Source organism: Typopeltis vanoorti, chromosome 2, assembly GCF_054136105.1.
Source record: "Typopeltis vanoorti isolate ZY-2024b chromosome 2, IOZ_Tvanoo_1.0, whole genome shotgun sequence".
NCBI classification, from domain to species: domain Eukaryota; kingdom Metazoa; phylum Arthropoda; class Arachnida; order Uropygi; family Thelyphonidae; genus Typopeltis; species Typopeltis vanoorti.
The window spans coordinates 5867936-5885921 of NC_143550.1; the positions used below are offsets into that span (position 1 = coordinate 5867936).

Here is a 17986-nt window from a genome sequence, read left to right on the forward strand (position 1 = left end):
TGTCGCATACTGTGACACTGATCCAAGCAATATCCTAAGTTTGTCCCATAATACATTACATTATGGGAAGGGCCACTACCAGTATCAACAGTTAAAAATCTTTTAACATCTATCTCTGATCCAGAATAATTTAATAATAAAGTGATACACCCTTCCACTACTTTTATATGGGAAATATATGACTTCTGCTTTACTTCATAATGGCAGAAACCAGTCTGGGTAGTGGCCCTTCCCATAATGCATAAATATAGACACCCTAAACAATGTGTGCTTTTTGATGTGAAGTCATTAGCCTATATACACAAGTAGCCCTGTTTTGAAGATACTTCACAACATGGCTACTTCACATGCTTTACACTTTAAGGATTAAATCAAGAATATAATTTCTTGTCATCTTTAATTTATAGAATTATTATTCGTGACACCTCCGAGGAGTCCAAAAACTCATCACGGGAGAACACCTACTATACAACACTCCATCTCCACTACTACACCAAACCTCTACTACTAATCACCTACATCAACGCCATCTATTGCCCACAACCACCACCACCACAGCTAGTATTTTTGTCTGTAAATTGTGTGTATTCTAAAGGGCTGATTTGTCTGTATGCGGGATGAAAAACCCGAGTTTCCAGGAGAAAAAACCTTGCTACCACTGTATGAGATCGACTAACTCACCTTCAATTGAAAAAGTCCATATAAAGATTCCTCCCGTCATGACGAGAATCGAACTTCGGCCTTTTCTAATCGAAGGGCACAACATACCATCATTCTTCCAATTGCACTACGGAATCGCTGACCAAGTGAAAAAAAGTTTCAACTACTCAATACACAGTTTATGTACAACTCCTTAAATATATCCACCATCTGAATTTTCATGCCTCTCAGACAATGCATTCCATGTTCCTGCCACTCTCCATGCAAAACACTTTCTGATTACTCTTTTACTTACTACTTCCTTTTGTAAATTCCAGGATGGCCCTTTGTCCTTGTTCCTTCCCCTTGTTCTACCATATGAAAAATCTCTTCAGTATTAATCTGATACTGAAGATTGTACTTGGTACAACATCAAGACCAAATCATGAATGGATAATCCCTGAAATTCTAAATACTTTAGAAGAAAAAAGAGCAGCAAAGTATATATTAAATGTAAAAAATACAGAAGAAAATAAACAACATTATAAGAATCTTAAAAACAAAATTGATAAAATGTGCATATATGCCAAAAATAACTGGTTGGAGGAAAAAGCAAAACTGTGCGAAGAAGCTAATAAAAAAAAATGATAATAAAACAGTATGCAAAATTATCAAAGAATTAACTAAAATCTATAAAGATAAACCATTAACAATGAAAGATAAAAACAATCTAGAAACTGGGTCAATACAAAATATTAAAATAATTTGGAAGGACTACTATCAAACATTATTTCAAAAAGAACAGGAGGAGGAAAGTATAACAGAAAAGATGTTATATGAAAAGGCACCACCCATAACTCCAGCAGAAATTATAAATGCAATAAACCAAATGAAACTTTCAAAAGCTACGGGTAAAGATGAAATACCTATAGAACTATGAAAATATAATGGCAAGGAAGCCATTAATTTCTTAATGAATTTATTTAATTAAATTCTTTATACTGGAGTAATTCCAACTGACTGAAAAACAGGAATTATTATACCAATTCACAAAAAAAAGGAGATAAAAGAATATGTGAAAATTATAGACCCATAACACTCTTAAGTCATAGTTATAAACTATTCATTCGAATTATACAAAAGAGAACAGGTGCTTACAGAAAAAATCATAGAGGAAAACTAAGTAGGATTCAGGTCACATAGATTCACTATAGACCATATCTTCACCATTAATAATATAGCAGAAAAATATTGGGAGTACAACCTGCACATATACTGTTGTTTTATAGATTTTAAGCAAGCCTTTGATTCAATTAATAGAAACAAATTGATCACTATCCTAAAAAACGTAAAAATGGATTCTGATATTTTAACATTTATTACAAATTATTATGGAGACACCAAAGCTTTTGTTAAAACGAACAACATTAAAACCGAGGATTTCAGAGTCGAGAAAGGTGTAATGCAGGGATGCCCTCTCTCACCTCAACTCTTTATCATCTTCCTAGAAGTCTGTAAAACCATAGCTGATGAACCAGGTATAAAAATCAATGGTACCAACATTAATTATATAAAATATGCAGATGATATCATTACTTTAGCAGATTCTAAACCACAGCTAGAAAAAACTATTAATTTATTAAATGACTCTTGTAAAACTTATGGTATGAAAATAAATCTTCATAAAACAAAAATAATGAAGATAGGTAGAGAAGAAGAAAATATTTCTATAAATCTCGAAAATCACCTGCTGGAACAAGTTAATAAATATGTTTATCTTGGCAGTCTTATACCTAGTAACCTCAACAATATGGAAACAGTAAAACACAGGCTAAACCTAGGTTGAACCAACATGAATAAACTAAACAAAATATAGAAAAATAAAAAAATCCCAACAAGTCTAAAATTAAAATTATATAAAACAATTATTATCCCAACGGTTACTTATGCTTCAGAAGCCTGGGTATTAACTCAACAACCAATCAAGAAACTTCAAGCATTTGAAATGAAATGCCTCAGAAAAATTAATAACACCTACTGGATGCAACACAAGACTAACGATCAAGTCAGAATAAATTTAAACTTACCAGATAATTATTATTATTATTATTTGTCACCTCCAGGGAGTCCAAGGACTCATCAAGGGAGGGCATCCACTCTACAACTCTGTCTCCACCACTCACACTCCACCAACTGACCGCCAGCTAACCACTCTGCCAGCCAGGCTATAATATAATAGACACAATCATTAAGCATCAACTGAGATGGTTTGGTCATATTCAGAGAATGGCCCCTCAGAGACTCCCATATTTAGCTCTGAATGGATATATAGGAAGAAAAAAGACCTAGAGGCAGACCAAGAAGTATTTGGATAAAGCTGCTGAAAGAACATTCCCATCTACCCAGCTATAGAGTCATGATTGAGATGGCTAAAGATCACGATAAGTGGAGAACCTTTCTTCTTAGTGGACTCAACCCGTTATCAAGCGGATGAGATGAGATGATGATTAATCTGATAATAATGCTTCAACAGTTTAAATATCTGAATCTTATCCTCTTTGTCTTCTATAAGTGCCTCTATAGCACAATTGGAAGAACGACAGTATGTTGTGCCTGTCGATTGGAAAAGGCCTAAATTAAATTCTCAGCATGACAAGAGGAATTTTACATTGATTTTTTTTCAAATGAAAGTGAGTTAGATGATTTCATATGGAGGTAGCAGGGTTTTCTCCCAGAAACTCTGGTTTTTCATCCCGCATACAGAAAATCAGCCTCGACAGCACACAATTTGCAGACAAAAAAAATAGTGGTGGTGGGCAGGAGATAGTGTTTGTGTAAGTGAGGATGGTAGTGGCAGTTCACTGTAGTTGGTGAATTAAGTGGTAGAGATGGAGATTTGTGGGATGGTTGCCCTCCTTCAATGAATCTTTGGACTCCTTGGAGGTTTCACATAATAATAATAATAATAATAATAATAATAATAATAATAATAATAATAATATATCAAACTCTGCAATCTGCATTCCCACAGTCTATCCTCATAGTCAAGATTTTACAGTCCCGAAATCAGTTTTGTTTTCTGTCTCTGCAACATCTCCACGGTTACTTCATCCCCTTCAAATCCCAGTGACCAGATCCAAGCACAGAAATCCAAACATGGTCTGTGCAAAGGGTTATACAATGAGACCACCACCACCACCCTTTAATCTCTTGTAGTCAATATCCAATTCAACATTGCAATATTGCACCTCAATTTTCGTGATAGCAGCTATACATTAGGATGTTGCTTATTACACAATGAAAGCTGCATATTAGTTAGTGAAACTTCTGTTAATATTGTGGTGTATATAATGTATATGTGTGTGTATTCACTAAGATATGCTGGAAGTTAACAGTCAGTTCTTTTTTTTTTAATACTATATTTATTTTTATTTTTAAAAATAAATATAGTATTAAAAAACACATATTACGGGACGAAAAACCCAAGTTTACAGGAGGGAAAGTGGGTTTTTCCTCCCGTAAACACAAGAAAATCGACCGTGGTACCCACATTATTTCAGACAGTGACATATCTTGTTAGGATTAGGTCCAAGAGATGGCAGCACTTGCTTGCTAGCCTCTTCATCGGTGGCTGCTATAATTAGTGATAGATATGGGCCAGCTATCTCTGATTGGCTACCGGTGGAGATTGAACTGCCCACTCTGTCTCCAAAAAAAGCTAGATAGGGTATAAAGGTCTGGCCTACTCCCTATTAGGGAATAAAAGGTGTTAGCTGATATTTTTTTTATTTATAAACAAGTAATACAGTGTAACCATTTATAAATATAAGAATTTATTTTTTCAATCTTCAAATTAATTAAATACAATATAGTTTTTATAGTTATTAAATACAACGAAATATTTTAATAATTTTTTCAGATCACATTCACTGATAATATTGACATGTATATGATGTCTGTTTTCTTCAGAAAACAACCAATGGTAATATAGTTCTTGTCTTGTTTTTCTTTCCTGGAAAGTTACCACAGAGTTTTATAATAGCATATGAAGTAATTGTTCACATATACTGGACTTTCTTTCTTTCTAAGAAAGTAAGTCCAGTATATGTGAACTTATTATATGTGAACCACTTATTCCAGTATATGTGAACCACTTATTATTGATGTTGTTGGCTGGCTTATTTTTTTTTTTATTTCTTGGCTGGCTTGGATTAATCTTTCTTTGGTTTACTGTTTTGCACGATTAACTGTGATATATGTGCAGGATGATCTTTTTATTCCCTTTGTGATCCATTTACTGCATTTAATTTTTTCAGTGGTAATTTTGGTATTCATACATTTTGTTAATTTTTGAACTGGAACAGGAGCTCAAAATTTCAAAATTTACCATTTAATCTTCCAGAATTGGGTGCAAGAGGAGGATGGGAGGGTAATAGAAACAATTATTATAAGTTCGTACAAAGTTCTCATCCGATTAACATGGAAGAGTTTTTTTTTTTCCTTATGTTGAGCCCATAAATGAAAGTTGGTTGATCAGCCTATAGTACATTAGTGCTGTGTATGGATAGTGGATTGGGAAAGGAGGTACTTGTTCACATTTGATTTAATACACTGTATACTGTATTCCTTGGGGAACACAACAGGGGAAAGACTGTTCCACAGTACAGCAGTTGCAGGGATGAAGGAGGAGTAGGGAAAGAAAGCTGTTCTGTGGGTTTCAAGGTGTACTGTGAATGGATGTTGAGCAGCAGCTGCACATGTTCTGACGAGCTTAGCATTAAGTGGGGGGTGGAATTATTTATGTTATTTCAGATGATCATTTTCCATGGAAATATTTGTAGAATACACATATTGCAGAGACCAATTGTCTGTGTGAAAGTGGGGAGAATGAGTTGGTATGAGATGGGTCATTAATAAGTCTAATTGTTGCTCTCTTCTGTATTGCATCAAGCATTTTGAGGGAGCTTTTAGGGGCTCCCACCCCATATGTGAGAGCAGTATTCAATAGCTGGCAGATTTGTGCTTTGTATAAGCTGTTCAGGGGTGAACATTTATTAACAGCTGTTCAGGGGTGAAGTAACATCTTGAGCGAAAGAGAAATCCTAGTTTTTTAGAAGATGAGAATGCAATAGTTGTGATGTGCTTATGCCAGGAGATGCTTGATGTCAAGGTAATTCAAAGAAGAGAAATCTCATCTTGTCTGGGAATTTGGGTGTTGTCAAAAGGGATACCAGGAGAAAATGGTTCTTTTTTATGAGAAATAAGACAGTACTGGGTTTTGTTTGCATTGAAATTGACTAGGTTATCTGAACTCCATTTGAGGATGGCCTGGAGATCAGAATTGAGGACAGTGGTGGTTGATGTTCTATAGGTTGAGGTGAGTTGTGTAGAGTAAGGTTTATCAAATGAAAGGGACGAGTGCAATGCGCTGTCATTTGCAAAACTGTGTATTGGGTTGGAGGTCAACTGAAGTAGGCCATTAATATATAGTAGGAAGAGGGTTGGTGAGAGAACAGAACCCAGCATTAGTTGATATGGTGAGAGGATAAGGAACCATCCACCACCACACATAGTGTGCGTCCAGACAGAAAGCTGGCAATCCAACTACAGAAGTATTGAGACAGACCAAACGATGGCAGCTTGCTTAGTAAGCACTTGTGCCAGACCTGGTCAAATACCTTGGAGATATCAAATGCAACCACTTGAGATTCACCAAACTTCTCCATGGCATTTGTCCAGAGATGGGTGACCTATGTGAGCAGATCTCCTGTTGATTGGCAGCAATGGAATCCATACTGGTGGTCATTTATTAGGTGGGTACCTTCAAGGTAGTGTTGGAGTAGGGAATTGATGATTATTATTACTTTAGACAGGACTGAGGTGAGTGAGATAGGGCAATAGTTGGATGGCAGTGACTTGTCATCCCTCTTTGTGAATATTAGCCAATTTCCAGGCTGTGGGATAGATACCAGTGGAGTAAGAGAGTGTATATATAGGCGACATAAGACAGGAGTCAGTTCTGGTGCATAAACCTTCAGGACAATTGGAGGAATGCCATCAGAGCCAGGAGACTTTTTTGTGTCTAATTTGGATTTTTCTGATCTCTTTCTGGGAAAAGGAGAGAGTGGGCATTGTATATTGGACATTTGGAATAGTTGAGGGGTAATTACCATTGTCAATTATGTATGCACTGGAAGCAAAGTGTGAGGACAGGAGATTGGCTTTTTCTGTGAGTGATGATGCAATACAGCCATCTGGGTATGATGGGGTGGAATACTGTTGGGCAGAAGTTACGAATGATTGCTTTGACGAGAGACCAAAAGGCTCAGCTGCCATTTGGACTGGCTGCTAAATTTCCTGCTTTTTGCTCTTTCGAACTCTATTTTGGAAGCACTGATTGTTTTTTTTTTTTTTTGCATCTATTTCAGGCTTGGGTATAAGCTCTAAAGGAGGATGGAGTTCTTGATTTGAGCCAGTTATGGAATATTTGGTTTTTCATTTGAACAGCCTTGGTGCATCTTTTGGAAAACCTGGATTTAGTTAGAAAATGGCAAGTTAAGAGTACTGTGAGGAATGTATGTTTCCATGCCGGTGAAGATTACTTTGGTTATGAGTTCGGTGCATAAGTTTGGGTTGGAAGGTTTGAAGCAATAGTCTAATCATGGGAATGAGGCATAGAAGTGGAGGCTGTCCCACTTGGCACTGTTATAATGCCAAACTATTCTTGTGTGGTAGTGGCTCTGTAAGCATTGCTGCATGGGGAAGGAGATCAGCACTAGATTGTGGTCAGAATTACCAAGGGGGCCCACTATATACACTGTGTATTTGGAAGGATGATTGGTGAGGAAAAGATCTAGGGTATTTGGGGAGTGATTTGGGTTATCTGATATTCTGGTCGGCTTGTGAACAATTTCTGTAAGGTTGATATGGATGCAGAAATATAAGGCTATGTACTATATTGATGTTGCCGTACTGCAGGAAGTGGATGAGATTAGAGATTTGGGAGTGATGGCTCACAGTAGACTGAAGTTGAGAGGGCATATTTCTAGGGTTGCAAAGGTTGCACATTGTGGTGCTGCTATGATAAGAAGTACTTTAGTGATGGCATATGTTTCAGCATCTCTACCTGCAGGATCTGTACAACTGGAAGAGGAAAGCCAGTTTGTGTTATGGACATTAAAATCACCTAGGAGGATGATTTCGTTATTGGGAAAGTGGGACTGGAGAAAATCAATTTTTAAGGAGAGAAACTGGAAAAGAAAATGTTATGGAGGAAGTACAAGGCAGTTAGTGGTGATTAGATCCATGAAGAGTATAAGGTGCAGGCTAGAAAGGTGACAAGAATGGTAAAGAAAAAAAGGTTTAGTATGAGAGGAGATTGGCTGGTGTTAAGTCTTCACTTTTTCATCCCTTTGATTTATATTTATATTCTGCAGTTTCTGTTATCTATTACTTTAAGACATCAGCTATTCCGTTGCCGACAAATTTATATTTGTTCAAAACGACTGCGCCAGCCGGCAACTGAATTCTGATACGCAATTAAACAACTCAAAATATTAAAGGGATCACGTGATTTGCAGTCGTGATCCCCCCCCCCTTTTCTTATGGCAATGGATTCCCCCTTTACTCGTGCAGGTCCGAAAATTTAATAAGTGGTAATTCAAATCTCAGAAAATGACAGACTCATGAAATTTGGGTTAAAGAAATACGTTTATTTTAAAACACTAACATATATACACTTTAAATAGTAATTTTAATACTAAAGAGTCTGAATTCCCCTCCCCTTTATGTTAAGATATCCAAAATATCTACTCCTAAATTTATCCTAACAGTCCCACACTTTCTTTTGTGTTACTATGTTCAGACTCGGTTAATTCACACAGAGTTACTCAGTTCCCACATATAAAAACAATACATGCACATAGTTATATACAATCCTTGTGTAGAGCATATCAGACGTATTCCGTCTTGTATTTTTTTCATGGGATAATATTCTTATTTATGCTCAGGCTTTATCCTCCTCCCAAACTTAGTTAATATTCAAGCTAATTACTAACATAATATCATAAATGTTTCTTCCAAAATAAACAGTTCGAAGGTTTGGTTCCTTTCTCAGCATAAGCTTAGAGTGGCACTAGCTTATTAGACATAGACAGATTAGTCCAAAAACAGTCCTTTAGGCACTCCTTAATTCCCTGGTTCCTATTCCTTCTTTGGTTACTATTCAAAATGAGTATGAAAACTTGTACATTACCATTCTTGTCTATTTGCGGAGTTGCTGAGACTTCCTTGATTACACTTCCGCGTTTTCTCACCACGTATTCTCATGGCATCTGCAACTTACTTCTATTTTCTTCGAAAGGTTTACTTTTCGCTGACTACACGTTGGCATAACTAACCAACGGCTCTTTACTGGAATTCCGACCTCATTCCTTCTTTGAGTGTACTCGGCGCGGCATGTACAGCAACCGGGAGATTGTTGCTGGGTACCGGCAGTAAGCTTCCACAGCTATCCCGGAATTCGATCAGGAACACAGGAACAGAAAACAAGAGAGGGATTGAATCTCCCGCCGGACCTTATATTGTAAATGTGAGCGCCCTCTCTCGATGACTACGTCATGCTCATAGCGGTGCCGGATTGGTCACCACAACTCCGAACTGTTTTGACATGGCTCTAATACATATATCATCTTATATACATCTAATAATAACATTTCACTACTGATACATAATTTTCCCTTGTTAATTTTTACACAGACATTATCAACTTTAATTATGGGCTTCTCAAATTCACTTAATATCTACAACTAAAGATGGTAGACATACTTCTGAGTGAGCATATCTACACTATCTTTTTAGCTTTTCTTCTGGAGGCATAAGTATGTCCTTATCCTTATCTCTAATCGTTACTGTATGGTGGGTCAGAAGCAAGATGACTCACCAATAGTGAATCAGCACTTTTTCCGACACAACACTGGTGAGTCCAAGGTGAACTCGAGGGAATATTTCCACTACATGGAAAGCAAGAGGAAGAATAATTATGTGCACCACAGTTGTTTATGCCCTTGACCTGGTTATTTAATGAAAGTCTTGCAGTGGGTAAGGTTCCTAAGGAGTGGAAAGAGGGCAAAATAGTACTACACCACAAGCATGGTTCTAAGACAGAAGTCTCCAACTATAGGCCAGTCTGTATAACTGCAGCTGTGGTCAAGGTGTTGGAGAGATTGATAAGGAATAGAATATAGAATAGGGTTGATGGAAATGGCATCCTTTGTGAAGTCAGCATGGATTTGTAAAGGATAGGTCCTGTTTAAGTAATTTACTTGCATTTTATGATAAGGTGACGAGTGTGTTAGATAAGGGAGAATCATATACAGTGATATTCTTAGACTTTGCAGTATACTGTTCCCAGAGGATGGGAACAGTATACTGGTAGATGGATCAGAGACTGGCTCTCTGAACAATACTAGCAGGTTGTGTATGATGGAGCAGTGTCTCGAAAAAGAAGGATGACCAGTGGCGTCCACATGGTTAGCCTAGTGGTTTTGCACATCACAACCATATGCCTGGGAAGTAGTGGCCTAGGTTTGATTCCTGTTGACAATGTGAGGAGCTTAAGAATCTTCCTCAGCAATAGCCAAGTTAGCCAATCTCGGACGTGGACAGCAGGTTTTTTGCCAGTTCATCTGAGGTTTTTCCTCCCACAAAGCAGGCAATCCAGCCCCGTGAACACACACACTTCAACAGACATGGGATACCACCTGGAAGAAGGAGCAACCAGCCTGTTCCGTGGGATTATCGGTTACGGAAGCTTATGTGGTAAAATGTGTAGGCCTGTGCGAAAGCATAATATACAGTGACGATGACCAGTGGCACGCCCCAGGGTTCTGTTCTTGTGCCCCTGCTGTTTAACTTGTTTGTAAACGATATATCATGTGGACTGACTGAGGATCTTCAGCTATTAGCTGATGATGCAAAGTTGGGAAGAATTATAAGTAGCACTGCTGATGCTGAATCCCTTCAGGAAGATTTAAATAGACTTTTTACTTGGATAAAAGAGTGGGGGTTATAGTTTTAATAGCAACAAGTGCAAGGTGTTGCATTTTGGAGTGCAGAAATATAAGGCTATGTACTATATTGATGGTGCCGCGGAGTGATTGTTGACAGTAGACTGAAGTTTAGATGGCATATTGCTAGGGATGCAAAGGTTGCACATCGTAGTGTTGCTATGATACGATATCCTAACATGCAAGGATAAGGAAGTGGTTGTGTCACTGTATAATGCACTGGTCACCACACTTTGACTGTTGTGCTCATATCTAGTCACCTGGTTTTCAATGTGATGTGGAGACATTGAAGAGGGTCCAGAGACGAGTGACTAAGACAATATCAGTATTTTGGAATGCTGGCTATGGAGAGAGGTTGAAGAAATGTTGATTACAGAGTTTGGTGCATAAGAGGAAGAGAGGTGATATGATAGAGACGTTTACGTTAATGAATGGATTTTATCAGATTAATCCAGAGAGGATTATAAAAAGAGTAGAAAGTGAGAGGGGAAGAACAAGAGGTCATTCCTGGAAGTTATGTAAAAGTGTGGTGAATAAGGGTGTGAGGAGTAGATTTTTTACATGGAGAATTGTCAGTGAATGGAATGCATTACCAGAATGTGTTGTTAATGCAAGGAGTGTTAAGGACTTTAAGATTCTATATAATAAATATGTTGTCAGTTCAATGAACCTCCCATGATGAGTCTGTCGACTCCATGGAGCGTGTAATAATAATAATAATAATAATAATAATAATAATAATAATAATAATAATAATAATAATAAGGTGTTGCCTGTAGAGCATCACTGTAACTTTCCTTTGCCTTCCATATTTTTTTACAATAGAGAAATCACAGTTCAAGTTGCTGCTGCAGACAGAACATTGCATATAATCACCATGAATAAACAAGTTTTTAATGCAACTGCTGTTTAATACTTTTTCTGTATCTTGATGAATGCTTATTTCTTAACCATAAACACTGTTGCAGAGATGATAGCATTAAGAGAAAAAAGAAAATCATATCTGAGATTAGTTATCATTTCTTACTCCTTGACCTCATGCTAAGGGAATGCAATTAGAGCAGGAACATTTTGTTGATGGTCATATAGAACACTTTAAAGGTCATTAAGTGCAGTCGGAGATAATAAAACAAAGGAGCATGCACCAGAAGCAAGTGCTTTTGTAAAATCAAAAAATTTTGTAGAAACAAAGATTACCTTAAGTTAATATCTGATACTGTTGTTAAACATATTTAAGATAATACTGAGTACCCATGTTTTAATTGCAGACTGATAAGGAACTCAAGTCACATGTCTGTTCAACAGTGGAATGAACACAATGCCTATGATGATAATAATAATGATAAATAAGGATTTTAAAATATAGAGATCGGTGTTCTCCATGTTGTTCAATTATCCATGTGTCATGCTACTGAGGTTTTATTATATATTACAACATAAATAATATGGAAAAAGAAACATTAATAATCATTTACGTACCATGACCTCGGTATACTGACCGAAACAAAGTCTCTTCTGGATAATAGTTTTGGTTCTGATGCTGCTAACCTGCAAGAGAAAAAATAAAATAAAATAATTTTAAAAAAAATCCTTAATTCTGATGAACTAAGTCAACTAAGATAGCAGGAAAGAGACCACAGAGGAAGACCAAGGTCTAGGTGGATTGATTCAGTTGGAACTGCCTTAGAAGCACAAAATGTTGGATATGACAATATTGGAGTGCTCATCTCTTTTCTTCAGCGGATAATTTATTTTAAAAAAAATTTATTTAGTGTAGTTAAATATAATTATACTTGTATTACAGCATAAGTAAATGAGCTTACAGTAGAGCATATAACACAGCATTTAGTGTTTAGTTGTAATAGTATTTAGCATTTAGCATTTAGTTGTAATAGTATTTAGTATTTAGCATCTAGTTGTAATAGTATTTAGCATTTAGTTATAATAGTAGTTAGCATTCAGCGTTTAGTTGTAGTAGTTCCTCGGCACTATGTTAAAGATGGCGGCAGCCGCAGTTCCAATTACAAATGGCATGTCACCAAGTCCTCCCCCATTCAAGAACTCTATTTTGAATAACATAATAGAGGATTTGTGGCATCCCAGCAGTTGGATATGTGAAAGTTGAGAGAAGGGAGTACGTATATGGCTAAAATGTAGGCAATGGGAGGAATTCGGTGAGTTAGATGTTACGATATCCAACCTCATTGCGTCGGGAGCGGAAGAATGTGGAGAGAGGAGTAGTGTGATAGGTAAGAATAACAAGCGAAATATGAATGAAAAAATAACAGTGGGGAGTATGGAAGACTTGAATCGTTGTGAGATTTTCAGAGATGGTCTTCATTGGGAGGATGAATGGTAAGTAAGAGTGACTAACATGCAGAGAGAGAGATAGATGAGTTGAAAGAGGAGGTGGAATGTCTCAGGAAAGTATCAAAGATGAGAGTAAGCGAATGGAAGAGATAGGAATGAGAGAAGAGGAGAGAATGGAATAGAAGCAGTAGAAGAGAGGGAATGAGAAAGAGAGAGAGAGAGGTATGGGAATGATAGAAGAAGAGAGAATGGAAACAGTCAGAGAGAGCAAGTGAGCAGAATGCGAGGGAGTGCTGAAACCAGGGATAGAATGATGCCAGAACAGAAGGTAAGAAGAGAACACTGAGAGGAAGGGTTAGAAGGGAGACAGTGAGGGATGCATGTGAGCAATAAAGGAACAGAGTGGTAAGAGGTGTGATGTATGGAGACTTGATAATCTATGGTGTGCAATACAGGATGCCAGAGGAGAGTTTGCCTGGAGGAAAGATAGAAAGTGTGGCTATGGCAATTAAGCGGAATGAAAGGAGGAGAGATGATTGTGATGGTGGGCACGAATGACTTGAGAGGCAGTGTAAATCACGTGGAGAGAGATCTGAGATTCATGCTTACGGTTGTACAAGGAATGCTGCCCCCATGAGAAAACGAACAGAGGAAAGAGAGTGTGTGTTGCCAGGTATGATAATGACAACCTGAGCAGAAGAGCAGTAATAATCAATAGCATAATAGCTAGAATGTGTAATTCCAATTCCTCCCTATATGGAACTTGGTTCAGTTTCATATAGGGAGGAATTGGAAGGGCAAGATATCATTAGTGCTTGTGAAATTGTGAAGAATATTTGTTAGCAGCAATAGTAAGCTGTATTCCACAAGCGAAGAAGATAACACAGTTTGGTGTAAAGTGGATGACAAACAATATCATGGTGAGGTAGGCAAAACTGGACTGTGGAAGAAGGACATTGTGCGATAAAAATGTGAACAGAGTGACTGATGCAGAGAACATAGTGGAGTTGTACAATGAACAGTTTATTGGAGTATTTGAAGTAAGTTTTAATACTAAAGGGATAGGGCAGGTGAAAGGTTTAGAGGTGTTAGAGGAGAGTGTGTTTCAAACAATGAATACTCTAGATGTCAGCAAAGCTCTGGGACCAGATGGTATTTCACCACAGGGTTTGAGAGAATGCGCTAAAGAACTGACAGTTCCATTGATTTGGCTTTTCATTGAAAGTCTGGCTATGGGAAAGGTACCAAGGAATGGAAGGAAGGTAAGATAGTGCCATTGCATAAGGGTGGTAGGAGACTGGAAGTGTCTAATTATAGGCCAGTTTGTGTTTCATCAGTAGTTATTAAGATCTTCGAGAAATTAGTGAGGGACCATATACAGTATAACATTACCCCCATATACAGATGATGGTAATGTTATCTGTGAGAGTCAAGATGGATTTGTTAAGGGGATGCTCTTGCTTTAGTAATATGATTGCCTTTTATAATAAAGTGACAAGAGCAGTTGATGAGGGAAAGGCATACACTGCTATTTTTTTTTATTTTGCAAAGGCATTTGACAAGGTGCAACATGGTAAGCTGATATTTAAGTTAGAGCACATGGGTTTAGATGTCGGGTTAGTCAACTGGATTCAGGATTGGCTGTCTGATATGTATCACAGAGTTGTGTATGGTGGGACAATATCAAGGAAGCAGAAGTTGCAAGTGGGGTTCCACAAGGCTCAGTACTGGGACCTGGATGGTTTAACCTTTATATCAATGACATCGTCAATGGATTGTAAGGGGATATCAGTTGTTTGCAGATGATGTGAAGCTGGTAAGGGTTATTAGTAATACTAGAGATGTGGCAGCACTGCAAGAGCATTTGAATATGCTAGACAGATGGGCAGGGAAAATGAATGAGGGTATCGGTTTAATGCAGCAAAATGTAACGTCATGAAGTTTGGGATATATTGATGGGAGGCTACAAACTCAATTGGAGGAGCTGTACTGGAGGAAATAGGGAAGACAAGAGATCTGGGAGTGATGATCGATATAAAACTGAAATTCAATGGGCATATTGCAAAGGTGGTGAAGGTAACCCAGAGGATTGCTACAATACTGAGAAGGACGCTGACCTGCAGAGATAGAAGAGTTATCATTCCATTGTATAAATCCTTGATCAGACCCAACTTAGACTATTGTTCTCAAATTTGGTCCCCAGGATTTGAAGGGCATAAATTAACTGCGGAAAGGTTGCAGAGGTGGATAACAAAGATAGTTTCAGGACTATACAATGTTAATTATGAGATCAGCTGAGAGAATGTGGACTGCTGAGTTTGGTGGGAAGAAGTGGTGATATGATCGAGACTTTTAAAATGTTGAAAAGCAGTTACAGGGTGGACGCTGGGGAGTTCTTTCACTTGGTGGAGCAGCAGGAAGGAGCGATGACAAGCGGCTATCCCTGGAAAGTGCGAAAGGAAGCTGTGAGTAAGAGGAGTGAGGAGTGGCTTCTTTGCGTGGAGCATGGTGTAACTGTGAAATACATTGCCTGATAGAGTGGTGAGAGTAAGAACGTTCAATAACTTTATGGAGCAGTATGATAGACTTTGTGTTTCCTAGGAAGGACCTCCCACGATGAGTCTCTTGACTCCATGGAGGCCTGAATAATAATAATATTTGTCATGATATATATTTGTAATAATATTTGTCATGAAGTCCCACAGGACTTGCTGGGACAGATCTAATCTACCCATATAAATATGAACTGTAACACATATATACAGCTTTCATTGTATTTTGGATTTTTTTTTTTTAACTTATGTTTCTCACGTTTTATTACTTTAGTATTAGAAGCAGTTCTGTAGCTGATTCATATTAACATAATTGTCAAAGTTATTTTCTGTCAACGTGCAAAAAAAGTGTCCGGAGATTTATATCAGATAAGCAGAATTAAAAAAAAAAAAGTTCAGTTCATAGATGAAGTTTCCATTAATTTCTTCACTCTCTCTCCCTTTGTATTGAATAGTCTAGATCAGGGGTCGCCAAAGTCATTTGCCCGTTGACCCCTTCAAGCGTTTCTTGACTTTTTATCGACCCCTATATTTTATTTTACTATTACTATCACTAGTAATATCACTGGTATTACTAGTGATATTAATAAACTACTGGTATTAATATCACTGGTATTACTACCAGCGCTGCTCAACTCTTCAACATAGAGAAGTTTAGTTCATGAATGAATAACGATTGATTTATAATATGTATGTTGATGAATTTTAGAACATTAACGCTCACTTGTATGTCGATGTGCAAAAATGAGACTGGGATCGAATACTTGTAAGTATCAGTAAATAAGAACCAAGCACGTGTTGCAATCTCGCTCCCACTGCATCGGCCGACAGGAACCACCAACATCCGTTTATTGGTAAATACGTCATTTTGGCCTACTTGATTGGCCTCAGTAACTATTTTCATGACCTTACTCCATCTTACAGGTACTATTCATGGACCTGTAAGATGAATGTACTGATCCCACGATTCACTCTTAATTGCATTGTCATTACCTCCATGTCTCTTGTCATGGAGGTAATCCAAGTTAACCGAATTAAATATTACCCATACAATGATGTCTTATATTTTTCTGTCGACCCCCAATTGACCCCTGAGCCCGAATCGACCCCTAACAATGTCATATCGACCCCAAGGGGTCGATATCGACCCCTTTGGCGACCACTGGTCTAGATCATAGGTTCCCAAAGTGGGCGGTACCACCCCCAAGTGGGTGCTGAAGCCTTCTAGGGGGGTGGGGGGGGCTATAGTGAGATCAGAAGCATTTGGGGGCGTTCATGCGGTCTAGTGGTCGGTGGCTCTTTATAGAAGAAATGAATAATATATATTTAAAAATTAATTTTCATGATTTTACGATTAGATAATCATTTAAAATTTAAATACTGCATTTCAATTCATCTTATGCCCGTCTTACAGGATCAATTTTTTTATCAATTTTCTATTTCAATTATTTAATCATTTGAAAGTTTACCATGTCAGATAGAAATAGATGTGAATTTTCTATGTCAATGAGAAAATAGAGCATGTATATATGTGTGTATAATAGGTTATGTTTACAGTAGCAAATAAATATATATAAAATATATAAAACCACTTTTCTAATTGATTTGTACAAAAATAAACCCAATGCTATATAATTTAATATTATGAGTAAAAATAATAATGGCAAGAAAGAAATTATTATTATTATTCATTATTATTTTATTATTATTATTCAGGCCCCCATGGAGTCAAAAGACTCATTGTGGGAGGTCCTTCCTAAGAACATAAAGTCCGTCAAGACTCATCGAGGGGGAGGTCCCACCCTAAGAAACACAAAGTCTATCACACCACTCCCCAAACTCACCGACCATCCCCACTCCCACCACTCCACCAGGCAATGCACCCCACGGTTCAACCACCCTCCACACAAAGAAACCACTCCTTACCCTCTTGCTCACAGTTTCCTTTCGTAACCTCTTGTCATCACCCCCCCCCGCTATTCAACCAAGTGAAAGAACTCCCCATTGTCAACCATGCAACCACCTCTCAACAGCCCAAAAGTCTCAATCACATCACCTCTCCTTCCTATATCCACCAAACTCTGCAGTCCACATTCCCCCAGCCGATCCTCATAACTATGCTTGTAAAGTCCTGAAACCATCTTTATCATCCGTCTTTGTATCCCCTCCACAGCCAATCTACCAAACCCGAGAACAACAGTCCAAGTGCGGTCTGATCAGAGACTTATACAACGGAATGATAACCCTCTTGTCTCTGCAGGCCAGTGTCCTTCTCACAATTGCAGCAATCCTCTGTGAAACCCCTCCCCCGGAATATGTCCCCTAAACTTCAGGATTCTATCAATCATCAACCCCAGAACTCCAGTCTCCCCCACTTCCTCCAGCACAACTCCTCCCATAGATTATGCAGCAACCCAT

The 17986-nt window shown here is 37.8% G+C and overlaps 1 protein-coding gene across 3 annotated transcripts in view; it reads right to left on the reverse strand.

Moving 5' to 3' along the window:
• LOC150108796 (uncharacterized) overlaps positions 1 to 17986 on the reverse strand; it is a 478706-nt gene that overhangs the window by 409176 nt on the left and 51544 nt on the right. For all 3 annotated transcript variants that reach the window (XM_090403306.1, XM_090403304.1, XM_090403307.1), the window contains exon 3: positions 12186 to 12254. In XM_090403306.1, the coding sequence (XP_090259432.1) occupies positions 12186 to 12254 (69 nt within the window). The remainder of the gene's footprint in view (positions 1 to 12185; positions 12255 to 17986) is intronic.